We start from the raw sequence: 20,478 nt of genomic DNA, 5'->3' as shown, positions 1-20,478 counted from the left end.
ACTGCCAATAAGAACCTTAACTGGATAAATTATATCTATTACAACCAACAGCACTTTGTTAACTATACCAGGGATGCCCTCCAGGGTTTAGCCGAACAATTACAAGCCACATCCCAAATGACCTTCCAGAACAGACTGGCCTTAGACATGATTTTAGCTGAGAAGGGGGGTGTATGTAAAATACTACCCGACACCATGACTTGTTGCACTTACATTCCAGAAAACACAGGCCCTAATGGTAAGGCCACTTTGGCCATAGAAAAATTAAATAAACTCTCAGAAGAGTTGAAAAGGAATTCTGGGGTGACAGATCCCTGGGAAAAATGGTTTGGTTGGATGACTGGTTGGCAAAAAGCTTTAGTTCATATTGGTGTGGCTCTACTAATTTTTCTTTTTATTTTTGCTCTTCTCGTTTGTTGTGTCCTCCCATGCCTCAGAAAATTCCTACAGAAGACTGTAGACCAAACGACACCAACCTTTACTCATCTGGAAATTGGTGATCAAGATCTCACATCGCCCTGCATTCCGCTACAAACTCTTCCCTATGACGACGAAGTGCAGAAATTCTAGGGAGGGACAGCTAAGGGACAGCTTCCGTCTGTATGGGTTAGTCTACCGTGTGGAGAAGTGGTGGACAAGCCACCGTGGGATACCCATGGGAGTGAAGCGTTCGAGAGCCGTACTGACGGATGAGTTGCAGCCTACTAGGGTCAGATTAGGGATAGACTTGCACTTTGCACTAACACCAAAGTAGCGGACATGGGGTTTTATGTGTCTTTGGGCTAACAAATCTTCTGATACTAACAAATAAAGTTTATCCTTTTTAGCAATTAACACTCTATAGGGGGGACTGTTGTAGAATTATTAAACCCCTTATAAACTAATAAACATTATTAGGCCCCTTATAAACTATATAACCCTTACTGGGCCCCTTTAATACTATATTCTCATATTCAGCTCTCAGGCCTCATAGTTTAAGCTTTACAAGATTCCTTTGTTCGTAGAAACAGCATGTCAGCAGAAAATGCTAGAATCTTCTGATTAAATGAAACACTGTAGCAGATAGTCTTGATAGAATGTATAATTGCTAAGAAGGCCTTGAGAACACTGAAGGATACTAACCTTGAAACCATTAACGTACCAGCCACTCATTATGGATGGCTGCCAAGCCCCCCTCCCATCGAGTAAGCTCCCTCGTGCTTAGCAAAATGGAGCCGAAACCTGTAGGAGCTAGCCATGACGTCAGTTATGACATAAGACGTAACACCCAACAAGGAGGGCATTTGACTAACCACTTTACACCTTTAGCCAATTGACAGTGTTTTCTTGCTCGTATCTTGATTTTTATAATGATGTAATTCTACCTTTAAAAGGGCTTGCAAGCCCGCTTTTTAACAGTTGCCAATAAATTTCCTGAAGTGCTTTTAACCTGAACTCCGTGTGTCAGTGTGAATTTACTTCTGCGTATACGCAATTTAAACATCTCTAATTTGGTCAGGAACAGATAGTCATTCAAACTTATTGGTTTGCCTAAAAGATTCTGTTATCAGCCAGATGGCCACCTCCTGGCCCCCCTGTGACAGGGCTCCTCTCGGCGCTCCCACGTTTGGGTACAGGGCACAGGGCGGCTTAAGAGCTGCCCGCCCAGCGCTGCGGTTCAAGACAGGGGCAGCCCACCAGGAAACTCCCCAGCAATTCCTGGTTCGCCTAATGGTTGCACCGGCCCTGCTGTTGTGCACAAAATATTACATAAATCCGGGAGAGGGTTTATGGTATATGGTCTGTTCCAGGGGTCAAGTCCTGGGGAAAAAAGTGTGGGAACTCTCCCCCACCAAAAAAAAACCCACTCGTATGCATATATAAACGCGTGCACACACATACACATGCACTCAGACACTCACAGACGCACACACATACTCAGACACTCACACAGTGGTGTATTTTAATTTTGTGCTGCCCTAGGCATGACTATACCGGAGCACCCCCTAATCTAAATTTACCACCCCTTCCTGTCAAGGGCGCACCGCTTCCTGATTAAGAACCCACCCCTTCCTCTTTAGACTCCACCTTTTCCTGCTCCTTTTAAAGAAATACTATAGTGCCAGGAAAACAAAGCTGTTTTCCTGGCACTATAATTCCCTGTAGTGCCCCCCCTCCCTCATTCGACACTGATGGGGTTAAAATCCTATGGGTATTTAGCAGATGCTGGATGTCCTCATGCACAGGGGTGAGGACGTCCAGCATCAGTTAGGCGACTTTTGGTCACCTAACCACCCGAAAGTCCCTCTAGTGTCTGATAGACAGCCACTAGAGGTGGAGTTACCCCTCAAGGTAATTATTGCAGTTTCTGAGAAACCGCAATAATTACACTTGCAGGTTTAAGGGGACTGGGACACTGCACCCAGACCACTTCAATGAGCTGAAATTGTCTGGGTGCCTATAGTGTCCCTCTAAGCACACTCTCTGACAGACACCCACACTGGCAGATACACACTGACAGTAACACACACACTACGTGACAAACACACAGACGTCACTGATTTGACACACACACACATTCACTGACACACACTCATTCATTGACAGAGAGACACACACAAACACACTGACAGACACACACTAATAGCCACACACACTAAATGACAAACAGACTCTCACTGATTTGACAGACACTTACAAACATACACTAACAGAAGCACATACACGCAAACATGTGCATACACTAACAGAAGCACATACACTCATACGCACACACATGCATACACTAACAGAAGCACATACACGCAAACATGCATACACTAACAGAAGCACATACACTCATACGCACACACACATGCATACACTAACAGAAGCACATACACGCAAACATGCATACACTAACAGAAGCACATACACTCACACACACGTACATATGATAACAGACGTAAATACACTCATACACACACACACACACACTGACACAAACACACACATACATACACCAACAGACATGAACTAACATACACACACATAGACTAACAGACATACACACACACAAACAGACATACACACACACACGCACACACTAACAGACATACACACATACACTAACAGACATACACACACACACTAACAGACATACACACACACACATACATACACATACACTAACAGACATACACACACACACATACACTAACAGACATACACACACATACATACACATACACTAACAGACATACACACATACATAGACTAACAGACATACACTAACAGACACACACATACACTAACAGACATACACATACACTAACAGACATACACACACATACATAGACTAACACACATACACATACACTAACAGACATACACATACACTAACAGACATACACACACACATACATACACATACACCAACAGACATACATACACATACACTAACAGACATACACACACATACACTAACAGACATACACACAGACATACATACACATACACTAACAGACATACACACAGACATACATACACATACACTAACAGACATACATATATGCAAATTATTCAAATAAACATTGCCCACCCACCCAGCCTCCCTACCTTTCAGGAAAGCTGGCATGGATGGGTCCCTGGGGTCCAGTGAGGCTGCAGTGAGGCTGGCATGGGGGGGCCACCTGATTGCCCCCCTCCTCCCCCCCCGGCGGGCGGCTCTCTCCCTGTCACACGCGGCGAGGGAGCTGTGTCCTCTCTGCTCCCTCTCGCCGCGCGCCGTTTTCGGATGCAGGGAGCCGGAATATGACGTCATATTCCGGCTCCCGGCATCAGCAGACAACCCACGCGGCGAGAGGGAGCAGAGAGGACACAGCTCCCTCGCCGCGTGTGACAGGGAGAGAGAGCCGCCCGCCGGGGGTGAGGAGGGGCCGGGGGGGCAATCAGGTGGCCCCCCCATGACAGGGGGAACAGAGGGCATTTGGGGGCGGCATTTTTTGCCGCCCCCTGAGTGCCTGCAGGGGGAACGGCGTTCCTGCTGTGAAAAAAGTGCAGGAACGCCGTTCCCACGCGTTCCTGCAGGACTCGAGCCCTGGTCTGTTCCCAATGAAAACAAGGAAAACAAGGAGAATGGTAGGACAGGCTCGCGGTTGTCCGCTACTTCCTATTCACATTCCTATTCACATTCACTAATGTGAGAATTCAAATTTAAGGCCAGAGTAGCTGAATGGAAAAACACAGAGGATAGATTTTTTTTCCAGTTCCGCTATTTTTACCTTACATTTAAAATTCACTTTGAATTCTCGCTTTAGTAAATCACCCTGTAGTTTGTGCAGAACTCACTTCCAGAAACGCCAGACTCTGGGAATTTGAAGCAAGCACAAGGACATCAAAATATTTTATTGTACACACTCTAGATTAGAATGCCTCCATGAATTCAAAATATCCAAACTAGAAACAGTCTCAAACTCTTCTTTTTTATTAGAGGAAAGGGCAAGAGAAGAGGATGGCTGGCTGAGAATAAAATTAAAGGGACACTATAGGCACCCAGACCACTTCAACTGATTGAAGTGGTCTGGGTGCCAACTCCCATCACCCTGCAAGTGTAATTATTGGTAGACAGCAACTAGAGATACTTTGGCTTCTTAGACGACTTTTGGTCATCTAAAGGATGCTGGACATCCTCACGCTATGCATGAGGACCTGAAGCATCGCCGGAATCGCTATAGGAAAGCATTGAATAATGGTTTCGTATGGGGAGGTGTAATGCGCGTGCGCCCATTGCCGCGCATTAGGTCTCCCCCACCGGCGGAAAACGTTGGGGGTGGAGCATGGGCGGAGCCAGCACTAGCGCGGATTCAGGTAAGTGTCTGAAGGGTTTTCAGCAATGTGGGATGGGGGGCACTCCAAGATCCTCTAGTGCCAGGAAAACGAGTTTGTTTTATTGGCACTGGAGAATGCCTTTAGGAATAAATCTGGATAACGACACAGAGGCAGGTATTAACAGTATCATATAGGGCTCTTAGAATTAAGATAGATTTGGCATATAATATATCATAATCAGTCAAAATAGTAAGTTTCAGATCTAGATCTTTAATCTTGATTTCTAATCTTGATCTTAAATCTCTAATCTTGAATTATAATCCTGATCTCTAATCGGAATTGAAATATGCACATATATAAAAACATATTTTATGTGGTTTTCCTTTGTTTCTTCTCGTGCTTTCTTTTTCGTTTTGTTATGTTATATTCCTGTAGAATTTAGATTTTTCTGTATTATTTTGATGTTGTGTTATATATTCTAATAAAATATTTGAAAACAAACAATTCTTTTTATTTTGTCCTACAATTTGCCAACAATGCCTAGCTCTGGTTTACTGCATACAATCCTTTGTGTTGCACTGGGTCCTTATGGTTTACTTATGTAGCATCAAATGTAATGACTTAAGTATATTGTTATCACAACATATTGTATAATTATAACAATTTATTTTTCTTATCCATTTCTTTGTTTGTATTATTGATATATAAAAAAAAAATATTTCAATTAAAAAATATATATTTGAAAAGAATCCAGACTTGGAATCACCCCCCCTCCCGTAATGAAGCTGTACTCCCACTGAGGGCTTTGTAGAGCAAGCTCTTGGGTTTTCTGTGCAGGCGCCGACTGTAGCACACCACGTGATCTTAGCAAAGATGGCGGCGCCCATGGAGCTTGTGCTGAGCGCTGATGCCGCCGGACAGGTTGCAAATTGTACCGTATGGGATCCATTGACCGGTTCGGTGCTACTCACATATCGAGGGGGAAACAGCACGGGTCGGGGTCTGGCGGTACTTGGAGGCCAGTACCTGCTCGGAGGGCAACTCGGAAAAAACTACATCAATGTGTGGGAACTACAGAGAAAGGTAAGGGATTAATTATGCTCATCTTTGGAATAATATGTTTTTTTTCTACAGCTCTACCGATAACATTCAGGGTTCTTGGCCACGCTGGTTACTCTTGACGCACAGATACTTTTTTTTTTGTAGTACACAATAAAACGCACAGTGTACTCCTTTTATTTAGGATGTGTTGGGCCGAAACACTTTAGCAATTTGAACTAAGGGAAGTTTACCTGAAACCCGTGAGGGAGATTTCTCAAAATGTTCTGTTCTGGAAGGTGATCTAAAGTACTAAAAGTAGAGCAATCGCCATGGAAACCAGTAGGCATATTACATTGGTGTCTTCTGCCATTTTCCATGTTCCACTTTTTGGAACAGAAAACTTTGATATGTCCAACTCACAGTATCAGTTCTATAACTCCCAACATTCTGAAGAATGGACTTAGGGACGGTTGAGTCGCGTCACTGGCGACACTCATAATGTAGGAAGGCCATACCGAGAATGTGTGACACAAGGCTGTGACTGGCCGACTGTCTGGCCAGCCCCCATCCTACAGGACCATGTTGTAGTGCTCTGTGCATGGTTCTAGTGACCGTTCACATCGCAAGTGCATTTTATGACCTGGTGCTGCAATTGCAGGACAGAACCCCAAAATCACAATAGACCTGTTGCAGTTGCGGGACTGTATGGAGGCCTGATTACCAGAGATCAAGAAGTGTGATGCTTATAAATGGGCAGGTTTTCAGGGTGATTTTTCTTATAGACATGAATCCTTTAACCCCTTAAGGACACATGACATGTGTAACATGTCATGATTCCCTTTTATTCCAGAAGTTTGGTCCTTAAGGGGCTAAACTTCCTCCCTGAATACCACATATGCTTTCTAGGTTGACACTGATCTTGCTATATATATATATGTATGTATGTATGTATGTATGTATGTATGTATGTATGTATATGTGTGTGTGTGTGTGTATTTCGAACATTAGAATTTCCTCCTCCTTATTAATGTTTAGGCCACTATTACAAGGGAAATTAAGCCATTTTACTTACCATTATAACTTTCATGCCTTGCCGTGGCCGATGCTCCAACCCTTGTTTAAATCATCATTACTGATTATCTTAGCCAATCCAATGTTTTTGGGGGCCGTCTATACATATTAGGCAATCAGCATCTCCTCATAGAGATATGTTACACAAATGCATCTCTTGTGGAGTGTTCATCTTCATGCAGAGTGTGAGGATGCCAATTGTCATCCCTACAAAGATTGCAGGAACATGGTAGGAAGCACCTCTAATGGATATTTAAATGACATCCACTAGAGGTATTCTCAGGAACAAATGTAAACACTACCTTTTAATAGAAAATTACATTGTCACAGACAAGAGACTAAAGGGCCAATCTTTTTTCCCACCATAATTACTACAGAGCGCTACTTATAATGTAAGTAGTTCAACCATTTGCTAAAAGTTTGATATCTTACCTGAGGTACACTGGCCGCTGTCATCTCTGACAGTTGGAAGCTCAAAGCCTGGCTGTGCAGAGTTTAGCTAACTGACTGACAGTGATCAGTGGTCAGATTGTCTGATGTTCTCAGTCAACGAGCTAGCCCTGCGTGGCAGAATTTAGCTCAATATAGCTAACGGAAGCGACTGTTGGGGGCTTCCAGTTCTCATTGGTGGAAGTGACTGGTGGAAGTGCCCAGTTTAAAAAAAAAAAAAAAAAAGTCATAGCATTAGTAGAAGGTAGTGGAATAAATCTGCTGCTTTTGTAAAATCTGGTGTTGCGGTTCAATTGATTAATTTTACTGTTTACTTGCATGCATCTATGTCAATTTCAATGATGAGACTTCACGTATGAATAAAAGTATCATACATGGCAGGGATGTAGTGTGTCATACTGAAAATTTTTATCAATGACTGTTTAAAATTAGTTATGGTTTCTTCGGAAGCCATTAGAACCATTTGTCCAGTGATTCTTTTCATAAAATGTTTAATATTCTGAATGGTCTAATTTGGAATTTTCCGCTTTGTTGTCTTCTTATTTATTGACATGTTCTTGCCGAGTTTTAAAAAATAGATTTAAGCAAATATAACTGTTTGATACTTTTCACCTATGCATAGAATCTACCTCATCATTGTTCTATTTTTTCCTTCTTTTGTACTTCTAGGATCAGCTGCAGCAGAAAATTGTGTGCCCAGGACCAGTAACATGTCTAGCTGCATCTCCCAATGGGCTGTATTTGGTGGCTGGCATTTCAGAGAGTATCTACTTATGGGAGGTGAGATCCTACACATATTGGCCAGGGAAGGCGATGAGAGGAAATGCTGTTTGGCATGTTCTAAAGAGAATGACCTAACAACATCTGATCTAACTGATATGTCTCTTGTTTAATTTGCCACTGACTCTCTTACTTTCCGCTTTAAATTTGACTGCTCCACATATCCAAACCTTTTGTGCTGTTCTCTAACTCTTTATCCTTCTTACTTGTGTTACGTGTCGCAGGTTTGTACTGGACGCCTCCTTGCAATTATGAACTGCCACTACCAGGATGTCACATGCTTGACTTTCACAGATGACAGCAGCCATTTCTTATCCGGAGCCAAGGATAGCCTGGTTATGGTGTGGAACATTTACAGGTGAATTCTTTTTGACAGACCAACTTGCATCGGTTAATCACAGAGATCTTTCAAATTCTGGTTCAAGTTAAGGCAGAACTAAAATATTTATTCTTTGCCTATATAATGCAATAAAGGGGCAACCTAAACAACATAATCAGTACACTGAGTTAAAGTGTTTGTTGTGCCATCACCCAGTTTAATATTAAATTTAGTTAAAATGCACCCAGAGACCAACCCCCATTTTGGTCACTTTGTTTGCAGAGAGTGTTGAGATGAAGCGCATCTCTGGTTGCCAGGTAAAGCCCGAGTTTGTAACAAACCAGTCTTAAATAATTTGTAACTATGCTAGGGTATGGTATCAGGGCCTACCAGGTAACATAGCCATTGCAGTTCACAGTTATTCAGGTTAGAGTTCCCTTTAAATTAAACTTTCCTTTAAATATCCCTCACACAAATTCCCAGTATATGCTGCTTCTCTTGTGATGCCAGCTAACTCTGACCCCTATAGTGGTTTCAAAGTATGTGTTCTAATATGCACATGGTTTTTACTTGTCCAGCTGTTTGTATTTGTACTTACCTACAAGGTTCCTGGTATTTTTGCAAGTAGAATGAAAGCAGAGGCATCAGGCCACTCACTCATCGACCAGGAGGATGTCCACCAGTCAGGAACTTTTTATTCAGACCAGGTTTTTTTTCCTGCCTTTTTTGTTTTGGTTTAAGGGGAGGTAGAGACTCTTGTCTCATGCCCACTCCACGCACACAAGGTAGATGGGAGAAGAAAAACACTCTCTTTGCAGTTTTATAGCTGCAGTGATTTATTTGCCAAGAGCAATCATAAATTGCCCTGTGCTGGGTGACTAGTATCAGGGAGCTCTATGAGCCATGTGTTATAGAGTGGCCTCCTAATGTTGTATCCATCTCAGTCAGACAGTTCTATTTTACCCTTTCTGTTGGTACTTTTGGGGGTGTGGGGAGGGGGTGTTAGCTTATTTATAACAAAGCAAAGTTGATTTGTTGTGAAATGGAATTAAGAAGTCATCATAGCCTCTACCATCCTGGTTGAAGGATACTTCTCTGGGGCTCTCCCCAAGTTAAAAGTATAATCCAGATGTGGATCCAATGCTCACTGTGCCTAGAGATGTATCAGCAATTCCTCACTGACGAGGCCCAAAGAAGGCCAAAGCGTTTCACAGGTTGCTGTATCTCTCATGCAAAGAGAGCTTGCTGGCATTTCTGTTCTCGTCTGCTCTTACAGGGGGGGTCAGTCTGATATGATATGGAATATGTTTTCTTTGTAATGGCACAAGTGAGCAAAAAACATTTTGATTCCTGAGCGTGGATTTACCGAAGGGAAAGCCTCTGAGTTTCTCCAAGCTTTTGTCCGTTCTCAGAGTTCTCACATTCTTTGTTAATGCTTCAGACTTGAGCTGGACACTTTTTATCCATTAAAAATGTAAAATCCGTTCACCTTTTGAATAATTGCCTTTTTGTTGCTGTGACATCAGCAGTAATCTGGAAAAGGCTGGAATGGCTCAACCAGACCTGCTTCTTCTTTTGGTACTAGTACCTAATAAACACATGCTGCACAGCACGGTTTTATAGTATGACTAAAACAATTATAGTATGAGGAGATTTTGCTGTACGCATATATTCTGCTCTGCTGGTTTTCAGTTCTTTAAAAATAAATAGAACCTGTGAAAAGGCCTGTTTCAAAGTAACAAAAATATTAGAGCGCTTGGTGCCAGAGTTACAATTTTAAGTAATGCCTTTAGAAAGGAACAATTCAGAATCCTTTGCTAACTGTCCCTTTTGAAGTGTGATTGCTGTGCGTAGGTTTGTGTGTGTCACAGTAAGGTTTTTTTATACGAATTTATTTTTTAGTGTGTTGCAAGTGGAAGCTTCTCGTGTACCTGAGCCTCGTCATATGTGGTCTCATCACAGTCTGCCTATTACAGACTTGCAATGTGGCATTGGCGGCCCACAGTCTCGTGCAGTTACTTCTTCACTCGACCAAACTGTTAAGGTACTTGTAAGACTTTTGTTTGATACTTTAAAAATAAGTTGTAATGTTTAGTTAAACCTTCGAAAATGTATTTTAAGAAATTATCTTCATAGTAATAGTAGAGTGTTGAATTCACTGAATTTCTTCCCATATAGCTTTTAAGAAAAGCCTGTGTTTACCTAAATCTGAAATGGTTTAGGATATGTGTTCACTCTTAAATAGGCTGTCTAAGCTTGATACAGCCCACTGCAGTGTTTAAGATTCCATGAGTCCTCTGGCACGACAAGTGTAAGGAATCCAAAGTTGTTGTTTTTTTTTTTTTGTTTTTTTTTAACAGTTTGGATCCACTAGGCCCCTTTAAAGTATGTTCCTCAATGTCCTATAGTCAGTCTTGGAAGGTGGCAGGGTAGATCCATTTTGAGGTACTTATTCAAATCCGAGAGAGAGATCCAAAACTACTGTAGGTAACCTACAATGAAAAGTGCCAATTAAAGGACCACTCTAGTGCCAGGAAAACATACTCGTTTTCCTGGCACTAGAGTGCCCTGAGGGTGCCCCCACCCTCAGGGACCCCCTCCTGCCCGGCTCTGGAAAGGGGAAAGGGGTTAAATCTTACCTTTTTCCAGCGCTGGGCGGAGAGATCTCCTCCTCCGATCCTCCTCTTCTCCTCCCCGTCGGCTGAATGCGCACGCGCGGCAAGAGCTGCGCGCGCATTCAGCCGGTCACATAGGAAAGCATTCATAATGCTTTCCTATGGACGCTGGCGTGCTCTCACTGTGAAAATCACAGTGAGAAGCACGCAAGCGCCTCTAGCGACTGTCAATGAGACAGCCACTAGAGGACATAGGGGGAAGGCTTAACCCATTCATAAACATAGCAGTTTCTCTGAAACTGCTATGTTTATGAAAAAATGGGTTAACCCTAGAAGGACCTGGCACCCAGACCACCTCATTAAGCTGAAGTGGTCTGGGTGCCTAGAGTGGTCCTTTAAGTCTATGTGTGTTATATTATTAATGGCCACAGGGGGGAGAGACATCCAAGGAGGACACAGGAAAAAAAAAAGTCTATTTTGCATCGTAAAAAAGTAAAGTCACAGATGTCACAGCTTGCCTTAGAAAAAGTCACAGGAAAAAAAATCAGAAAAAGATTTTGATAGGAAAGAAAAGCAAATTTTAAGTAAATACTGACAACATAATTTGTATATAGGAGAGCATTACACAAATATGAAAATGGGAATATTTATTCAGTTTTTTTCCCAGTCATTTAGAGACAAAACCGTAAAGAAACAGAACATTTAAAGGAACAGTGCAGATTTCAATACAAACATTTCTAAATTAATCTTGTAACACCCACATGGTTGCAATCATACAACTGGTCCTGTGTTTTCCTATTTACTTAGCACAATGGAACTAAACTCAAGAGGCAGTCAGTCTGCCTTACAAAAACTTCTCATTGAGCCGCATTGGGAAATCTGTGATTGGACAGCCACAGAAAGTCTGGTTGGGGTTAGAAGGGGAAAGCTTGCAAATGCTTCGGACAATAGATTTGCAGCTTTGCAAGCTGTTTTTAGATTTACCCAAATGTAAAAAAAAAAAAAAGCATAATTCATAATGTGCAGTGTGTACTGGGAGATTACAGAGCCCCGCTAGAATCAGGTAAGTGAAAGAAAATGGTTTTAACCCTTTTAAAGTAGGGGGGGAGAGGCAGAGGGACACTATAGTGTTGTATTATAATTTCAACATGCAAAGTGTATGCATGGCATGTGTCTGCAGTGGGATGTATAGTCATGAAACAAGGTTGTGATGACTGTTTTCTCATCACACTTTTCTTTTCTTTCTTTTTTTTTTTTTTTCTTTTCTTTTTTATTTTTTTTTGCTGTTTTCACCCTGGTTTGCAATCCATACTGCATGTGGGTGACAATCAACTAATGTTATATAAAAACCAGGTAGGGAAGTATTATAATGCGTAACTTTATTAATCAGTGACTCCAGGGAGAGTTGTTTTTAGTGTCTCTGTGACTTTTTTTCCTGGATTCCCGAGGAGTTCTAGTCTAAAACAAATAGCGATGCATCGTTCCCTGTGCTTCTTTGCTTACATAGGGTATAGATGCAGATTTTAAGTGTGGGATTCATCCATAAACTGGTGGCATAAGATGTTTCCTACTTTGTCCTTTTCTAAAATAAATTTAAATAGCTGAAATTATCTATATTTCCAAACACTCAGCCTCCCTAACACTCATGCAAAAGCCGCATCCAATGCACATTTTGCTCTATAAAGAGCAAAATGTTACTCTTATTTTTTATTTTATCCTTCTATCTTTCTCTTTTGTCTGTTTTCTTCTTTTATTTTTTACTTTTTGGTTTGATATTAACTTGAGATCTTCATCCCAGATAAACATGTATGAGCTTTATTTATCTATAAGCATGGGTTAGTCTTTGCTTAAATAACCGTATTTGAATGCTGATTTCATTAAAGCTGTGGGATATTTCATCGGGGGACATCCTGCTCTCTGTCCTCTTTGATGTCCGGATTATGTCAGTGGCCCTTGATCCAGCTGAATATCACATATTCTGCGGAGGCAGTGATGGTTCTATATTCCAGGTGGACCTCCTAGCATGGGTGAGTGTGATGCAAAATAAGGCTTAGCCGTGTATTCTCTAATAGGAACACAATGTAAACATAAATCTGCATTGTTTAGACTGTGCACAGGGAAAGGACATTCAATCAAGAGCAGGAGAAGGTGTTTAAAGGACACAGGTAGGAAGCTGAAGTTTTTTTTTAAAAGCTTTAACCTGTCTTGTAATACATTGAAATGCTGGTCGGAATTCAGTGGTTTTAAAAAGTTTCCATCTGTCTCTGTGACCTTAGAAACCAGGTTACCTGCCTCTCTGTATCGCTGGATGGGAGTATGCTGGTATCGGGTTCCCATGATGAAACCGTCTGTGTTTGGGACATCCAGAGCAAGCAGTGTCTACGAACTGTTCCCCACAGAGGTATTGCATTTAATTTATTAACCAGTGGTTTGTTTTCACATACTGTCTCGCACTAGATTAGCCAGCTGGCGCACGTGCACAATAAATGATAATTACAGGGCACAATAAAAGATGTGCAGTAGTAGTGTTAGATGTGCAATCTTTATTTCTAATGTCGTGGTTTTCCTGTCCCTACTGTGCAACTCTCTCAACTCTGTTCAACTCTCCTCACGCGATGACCTCAGGAGGAGACATGGTCTATCCAATGCTCCTCATAGAGGGGGCCTAATGCACATGCGCAGCGAGCGCATTCAAACTTTCCCATAGGAAAGCATTGAATCAATGCTTGCGCATCACATGACAGAGTTTTACTGCAGCGGAATCCCCTCTGTTGGCTGTCATACTGATGGCTACTAGAGGAGAACTTAACCCTGCAGTGTAAAAATGGAAATGTTTTACATTGCATGGTTAAGAGGACAGGGAGTAGTCTGAGTGACCGCAGTGTTCCTATAACACCTAAGGTTAGAAAAAACATTTCCGTTAGAAAAACAAGGAATAAAATATTACAGCTAACTGGCAGAAATTTATTTTGAAACGGAAGCATGAAAAGACTTAAAAGCTTAGGTTCTCTATCCTTGCAAAATACTTGTAGTGGGTAAGTTTGCATTGTGTGCTGCACATTTACATTGAATGCGATTTGGGCCAAATGGTCTGTTGCTATTTCAAGAATAGGCTAGTCTCTTAACCTTCTTAATTTATTAAGAATTTAACTAAAGCTGTACTTGGGTTATTGCGGAACTTTATAGGAAGATGTGAGAGTCTGCCAAATGAAAATCTGGGGTTTTCACAGTAGTACAAATTACCAAGCTTGTGAAATTTCCTATTAAAATTCAGTGTATACAGACAAATTATGTGCCATGATACTGAAACGCAGGCAAAATATGTCAAAATGTGACACAAGCCGAGTAAATCAGTCAAAACTGAAAGTTTGAAATGGACAGGTATGTAATATGACTCTAGGACTACTCAAACAATTGGCAAACCATAAATGTTGGGTATTAATGTACTTTGGGATCCACATTAGGATTAAATATCCACAGAAAGTACAATGGGATATGTGTGAAAAACACACACAAAAAAGTTTTGGCAGCACATAAGCTTCTAGATAAATACCCTGGGTGTCTAGTTCCTACAAATATTTAATTGTTAGCAGTTGTAGACTTGGTTACTGCCAATACATTGTTTCCCCTGCACAAATAAAAATGTGCAAACGTTTTGCTTTTAAATGATTCCTCTATGTAAACCTCTGCTAAACATTCGTAAAAATCACAGATGCTTTTTGATACATATACTTTTTTCTACTTGTGTAAATATCATTCTACCCAAACTGTGTTAATTATATTTCTTTTTAGGTTTTTCACAAAATGTACATATACATTTGTAGGGTAATAGGTGAAAGCTGTGCCTGGCCTTTACAAATGTGCTGCAATATGTATGGGGGCAGGGAGGGGTATAAAATATTCATCTTTGTTAGAGCTCCCAATGAAACTGTTTGGGTTTTTGTTTTATTTATGTCTTATAATCTGCGTTTATACCTGCCTCTTTACTATCCAATGGATAGCATCAATAACTTGCTTTTCTCTACTCACTCTACTGTATGGTTTCTTTTTCCTCCCCCAGGTCCGGTAACCAATGCATTCATTATTTCTGCTCCAGCCAATATGCTTAGAGCAGAGAGTAAACCAAGCTTTCCTCTCCCCCGCTTCAGCAAACACTTGCAAGGAGCAGAGGGCTGTGAAGGCCCTGAGAGTGGTGGTATCATCCTAAGGCTTGGAAGAAACCAGCAGGTGAAAGTGCAAGGGATTTTATTTGTATTTTTTTTTGGTCACACTTGTGATTATATTAACTTTCTGTATATTTCATATTTTGTCTTTGATTGCAGGGATTAGAGGGCACATACTTACAGAGAGCAGAACAGCTACATACCATGCTTGGTGAAAGTGAGGGAAAGGTGAGTGTCTTTATCTACACTTTTTGGGTAAATTAATTATTGAGGTGTTATTGTATTATATTGCATATTGAGTACATTTGCAGGGACACAAAAGGGAAAAAACACCACTATTTTCTTTCAAACATTTTTCTTAAGGTGTCTGGTAATACGTTACAGCATTCAACATTCCACAAATGTGTTCCTGTATATCTTTACTATTATACAAAGCGGATTGGATTCCCAAATACATATATAATATATGAGTTCTGGGACAGTTCCCAATCTGCAGTCTTCTGCTTTTTTCTTTTCTTTATGCTGAGATGCATGTAAATATGATAAACAGCGAAAAACTGCTCTGCCCTTGAAATTAGAACTTTTTATTTTTCAAGTATAGCTAGGCTGGGGATAGTTTCATTTTGATAAGGATGAATGTTTCCTGGGAGAATTAAGAGGGAAAAAAACACTTGCTGTCTGACCCAAAGGATTAAAATAGATTTTTTTTTTTTTTTTTTTTACATTATCTGTCTCTTTTTCTGTCCACCATTTTAGAACCTTTCTGGTCTTGTGGAGCAGCTTCGTTCTCGGACTTCTGAGCTGGAGGAAGAGTTAAATATGGTGCGAAAAATTAACAAAGATCTCTTTGACTTCTCTGCCTCTATTATCACTAAACAGTGACCTTTAAAAGAACACATTTAGTAAATTTCTCTCCAGATTCATAAGTAAGTCAGCTAAAATCTGGAAATCACAGGCAAAAGTATTGCAGAGACTTTGGTAAAAGCATATAAATTTTTAAGTATTGCAAGAACATAAATTGCAAAAATGTTAAACTATGTACGAAGGAGTGTGAAATAGAAAGGAGAAAAAGTGAGTGTGTGGGGAAGGGGAGGTTGTACCAGAAAAAAAGCTTGATTAGAACTGAAAAAAAAATGTCACTGTGGTGCAGAACCTTATAGTTGTATATTAGTCTGTTTTTATTATCCAAATGCTGGCTAGTTTTTTTTTTTTTGTCTCAATCAATTTTGTGATGTGATGTTAGAGGTCTGCCAATGTGCAACAAAATTTTGTACGCTCACTTGAGTATGCAGAGCATGTTGTTGTTGTATGACTGACCTCATTAGATTCTAATTTGAATTAATACACACAGTAAATGCATACATGGTGTCATTATTTAGGTCCAGTAAGAGCTTTATTTTTGAAGCCAAGTTTTTGTTACGCCATTGAGAGAACATTTTTGTTTCACTTATAATCTATGAAACTTATTCATATTAATGGGGTTTATTCACTAAATTTGGAATTGTAAGCATTGAAATTCAAATGGCAAAACAGCCAAGCTGTAATTATAGTAGTGCTAGAGTTTTGCTTCCAAATGAACCATTTAAAAAAAAAGAGAGAAAAAGGCTAAAACTTGCATGTCCAAGTTCTCCCTGCAGCCTGTTCCTCTTTTTACATCACTTCCCTAATTGCAGAAGAAGGGATGTTAGAGAGGACAGGCTAAGGGCCTTTGGCCGCATGGAGGGGGTGGGGGGCACCACCATTTGTTACCTGTAAATGATGATGATCTCAGCCAATCCACTGTGCCGCTATTGTGATTTCTTGGTAATTGCCACACTGCACCAATCAGCATCTACTCATAGAGATGCATTAGCTCAGTGCATCTCTATGGGGAACGCACACAGAGCATGAAGACACTGTGCATCCTCCAAAGATTGCAGGACCACAACAGGAAGTGCTTCTAATTGCTGTCTGAATAACAAATGTAAACATTTGATTTTTTGAGTAAAGGCAGTGTTTATAATTGTCAGATTACAGGGACACATTTTTGCACCAGGTCACACATTAGACTGTAGTGCTTCTGGTGCGTAGAAGTGAAAAACAATTTTGAAAGTGACTGGACACCTTATTCACTAAAGACCATGTCATGCATTCGTGAGTGATATAAAAACATGTTTTTCCTTATGTATTTTATTTTTTTATTCTGTAATAAACAACCTTTTTGAATTAAGCAACTGTCTGAGTAGGTTATTTTAATCTCCCTTAAAAAATTATTTATGTTTCAAAGTTTTTAAGATTGGTGTGAGAAAACCAGATGACTTTATGTTGCAACATTTGATTTGCAAAGTCATTTTCGATGTGTGTTTAGTAGAGTAGTGTATGCATATGCTCATTTAGGCAAAATACACGATTTTGAAGTTACCATTGGCTTCCTTCACCAGCTAGAAAAACCTCAAACTCTTGAAATTTGACATAACATTTGTGAAATAACAAGAGCATTTCCTGACTGGATAAATCTAGCTGCATGGGTTATCATGCATGTGGGCAAAAAAGGGGTCACAGACTCCAGGAGAGAGTGTTTTTTGCAAATGTTACCAATTTTTATGAAGATTAAATTATACTGAAAATTAGAAATTCACCATGTTCAAATAAGAGACCTATGAAATATTACTTTTTTACTGAAAGACTACCTGCATGGCCTTTGCTTCCATTTCCCTCCCCTCAGCATCCTACTTTGTTGCACTTCCTGCAAGAAAGAACAGAAAATTGTGCACGGTAGCACGGTAGATAACGTGGCAGATTAACTGCAAAAACTGGAGGAGTATCATGCAGCATTACTGTCCAAGGGGGGCGACTTGGAGAACCGCTTTAGAATATACATCTGGATTAGGATCACACTCTAGTCCAGGGGTGCCCAAACGGTAGATCCCTGGATGTTTTAAAACTACAGCTTCCATGATGCTTTGTCATTCTAAAGACATGCAAATCACCCCCCCCCCCCAAAAAAAACAACAACAACCTCTTACGTTCATTCCTAAACTGGAGGCTGGAAAGTGCTTACTATGGAAGTTTAATCTAGTCTCTTCTTCATCGGTTAAGTTTCGTCCACTGCCCCTTCAGAGAGGGTCTCCACACTTAGGGCTGGTTAATACCCCACGATTTCCCCAGCGATATAGGTCTTGTGAAGGACTATGGAATGGCCTGTTCCACTTGACTGGGCGATTATGTTCTTTATCTTTAGGGACTTTGGAATGCTACAGGCCATGGGCCACTGCTATGTGTTGGCAATCTATTCTATTAGGAGAAATGGTTAAGCTATTATTTTGGCTGTATATAGTTTTTATTTTTTGTTGGTTGTGAATTTAACCAATTTCTCTAGGGGAGAGCTGTCCGTGCAAAAATTCAGCCTTAATGTAATGTGTCCCTCTCCGTGGGCTATTTTATATCACCGGTGAACTTATAGAAAAGGCCTGCCCTTAACATATTGATGGGCCTTGCCGGATTTTAGCATTCTTTCAGTGCACCAATGTCCCTTTAAGTATCTGCATGCTCGTGACTACACCTTCTATTCTCCTTTACACCATAACTATAGGACAATAGATATGTGCCTGGTGGATCGCTTCACTATATTAAAAAAATCTGAAAGGCATTCATTGGACTAATTTTGTGGTCAGACCACGTGGCAGTTATCCTTCCAGATATTATGTGTATAATGCGGAAAAACAAGCATATTTATTTTACTCTACTTAGGCCAATCTGTATACATGTGGGGTTGGTGCATCCTGGACTTCCCTTGCTGGCTACACAACAGCTAGTGTTTGAACATCAGATGATATGCCTTTTAAGGGCAATCCCCTAGCCCCTAGAAATTCCTAAGTGGACATGTGAAGGGATACGGTTTTGGGTTACTAAAACTCATGGTATATAGAACAGGTTATATACATCTGTTTGTCCAGCTTGAATGTGTAAATATGCATTATTCTATGTATTTAATTTCTTGCTTCATTTCACATGGATACTCATTACTGCACCCATAAATGTATTTCTGTATGTAGTTTCTTTCAATGTATTTTTTTATTTGTAGTTTGTTCCATGCTATTGCATCCATTATGGCTTTTTTTTTTTTTTTTTTTTACCATATCCAAAAATCAGTGTCCATCCTGCGCATCTCACAGCCCCTTGGTTCTTTGGACCCCTGGTCTCGAAGGCCAGGACAGTTGGATTAACCCACCATCTATCATTTACATACTCAAAGATGCCCCATAAATTTTATATTTTTACACTTAACATTAAAAAACTCAATACGCCATATAAGCGTACTTCTTACAGAGCTAAATGTGGCTTTTCCTGCAGTGGCCTGCCTCCAGGAAACCCATTTTTCTAAATGTAACCTTGTCAACTGAAATCTCAGAGATACATGGTGGGATTTTATTCTTACTCTAATACCAAGTCCAAGGGTGTCTTGATTCTTTTCCACAAGGACTGGGTGTTTCCTCTTACTATACAATACTGGATGCAGGCTACTGGCATTGGTGGGTTCTCTTAATGATTAAACTGTGACAATTGCAAACCTACCCAACAGCAAGATCACTCCAGAGTGTCTTTCAAAATATGTACCCAATTATAAATGGGTCACCTAATGATATGTAGAGATCTTAACTGCATGGATCTGCAAAAGGCAACTGTAGTGTGTATCTGGGTAGCTGGACACGGTCCTTGAACTGCCAGCTAGCCCAATTGCTGGGTAAGTTTGATGTATCTGATGCCTGGAGAGTTAAAGGGATTCTATATTGCCAGGAAAACAAAGCCATTAAAAACCCTTCATTCACTTACCTGTCAATGGCGCTGGGTCATCCACGCTCCTCCGACGTTGGCAGGGGATACAGCATGCGTGGCAGTGGACGCTTTCGCATTAGGATTTCCTCATAGGTTTCCCTTTGGGATTCCGGTGATGCTGGGAGTTCAGTGTCAGTTAGACAACCAAAAGTCGTCTAAGCACCCAGAACTCCCTCTCGTGGCTGTCTGGTAGACAGCCACTAAAGATTGGGTTAACCCTGAGAGGTAATTATTGTAGTTTCTTAGAAAATTCAATAATTACCTGTAGGGTTAAGGGACACGGGACTTGCACCCAGACAACTTCAATGAGCTGAAGTGGTCTGGTTGCCTATAGTGTCCCTTTAAGTATCTGCATGCTCGTGACTACACCTTCTATTCTCCTTTACACCATAACTATAGGACAATAGATATGTGCCTAGTGAATCGCTTCACTATA

The 20,478-nt window shown here is 40.7% G+C and overlaps 1 protein-coding gene across 1 annotated transcript; it reads left to right on the top strand.

The window, feature by feature from the left end:
• The first annotated feature begins 5,651 nt into the window (after nucleotides 1–5,651).
• WDR18 (WD repeat domain 18) lies at nucleotides 5,652–16,835 on the top strand. The gene is made up of 10 exons (XM_063457369.1): nucleotides 5,652–5,871; nucleotides 8,020–8,130; nucleotides 8,355–8,488; nucleotides 10,352–10,493; nucleotides 12,948–13,091; nucleotides 13,171–13,229; nucleotides 13,341–13,465; nucleotides 15,125–15,291; nucleotides 15,387–15,455; nucleotides 15,984–16,835. The coding sequence occupies exons 1-10, from the start codon at nucleotides 5,662–5,664 to the stop codon at nucleotides 16,107–16,109; spliced, it is 1,287 nt and encodes a 428-aa protein (XP_063313439.1). The 5' UTR covers nucleotides 5,652–5,661; the 3' UTR covers nucleotides 16,110–16,835.
• Nucleotides 16,836–20,478: the final 3,643 nt, after the last annotated feature.

Source organism: Pelobates fuscus, chromosome 5 (genome assembly GCF_036172605.1).
Source record: "Pelobates fuscus isolate aPelFus1 chromosome 5, aPelFus1.pri, whole genome shotgun sequence".
NCBI lineage: Eukaryota > Metazoa > Chordata > Amphibia > Anura > Pelobatidae > Pelobates > Pelobates fuscus.
This window is presented reverse-complemented; position numbering and strand designations above follow the sequence as displayed.

Bases quoted from the DNA above. Each gene is read 5' to 3' on its own strand.
- WDR18 (XM_063457369.1), top strand. From the start codon at position 5,662: ATGGCGGCGCCCATGGAGCTTGTGCTGAGCGCTGATGCCGCCGGACAG. The intron at 13,230-13,340 runs GTAGGAAGCTGA...CTGTGACCTTAG, and splicing joins AAGGTGTTTAAAGGACACAG to AAACCAGGTTACCTGCCTCT. The intron at 15,292-15,386 runs GTGAAAGTGCAA...CTTTGATTGCAG, and splicing joins GGCTTGGAAGAAACCAGCAG to GGATTAGAGGGCACATACTT.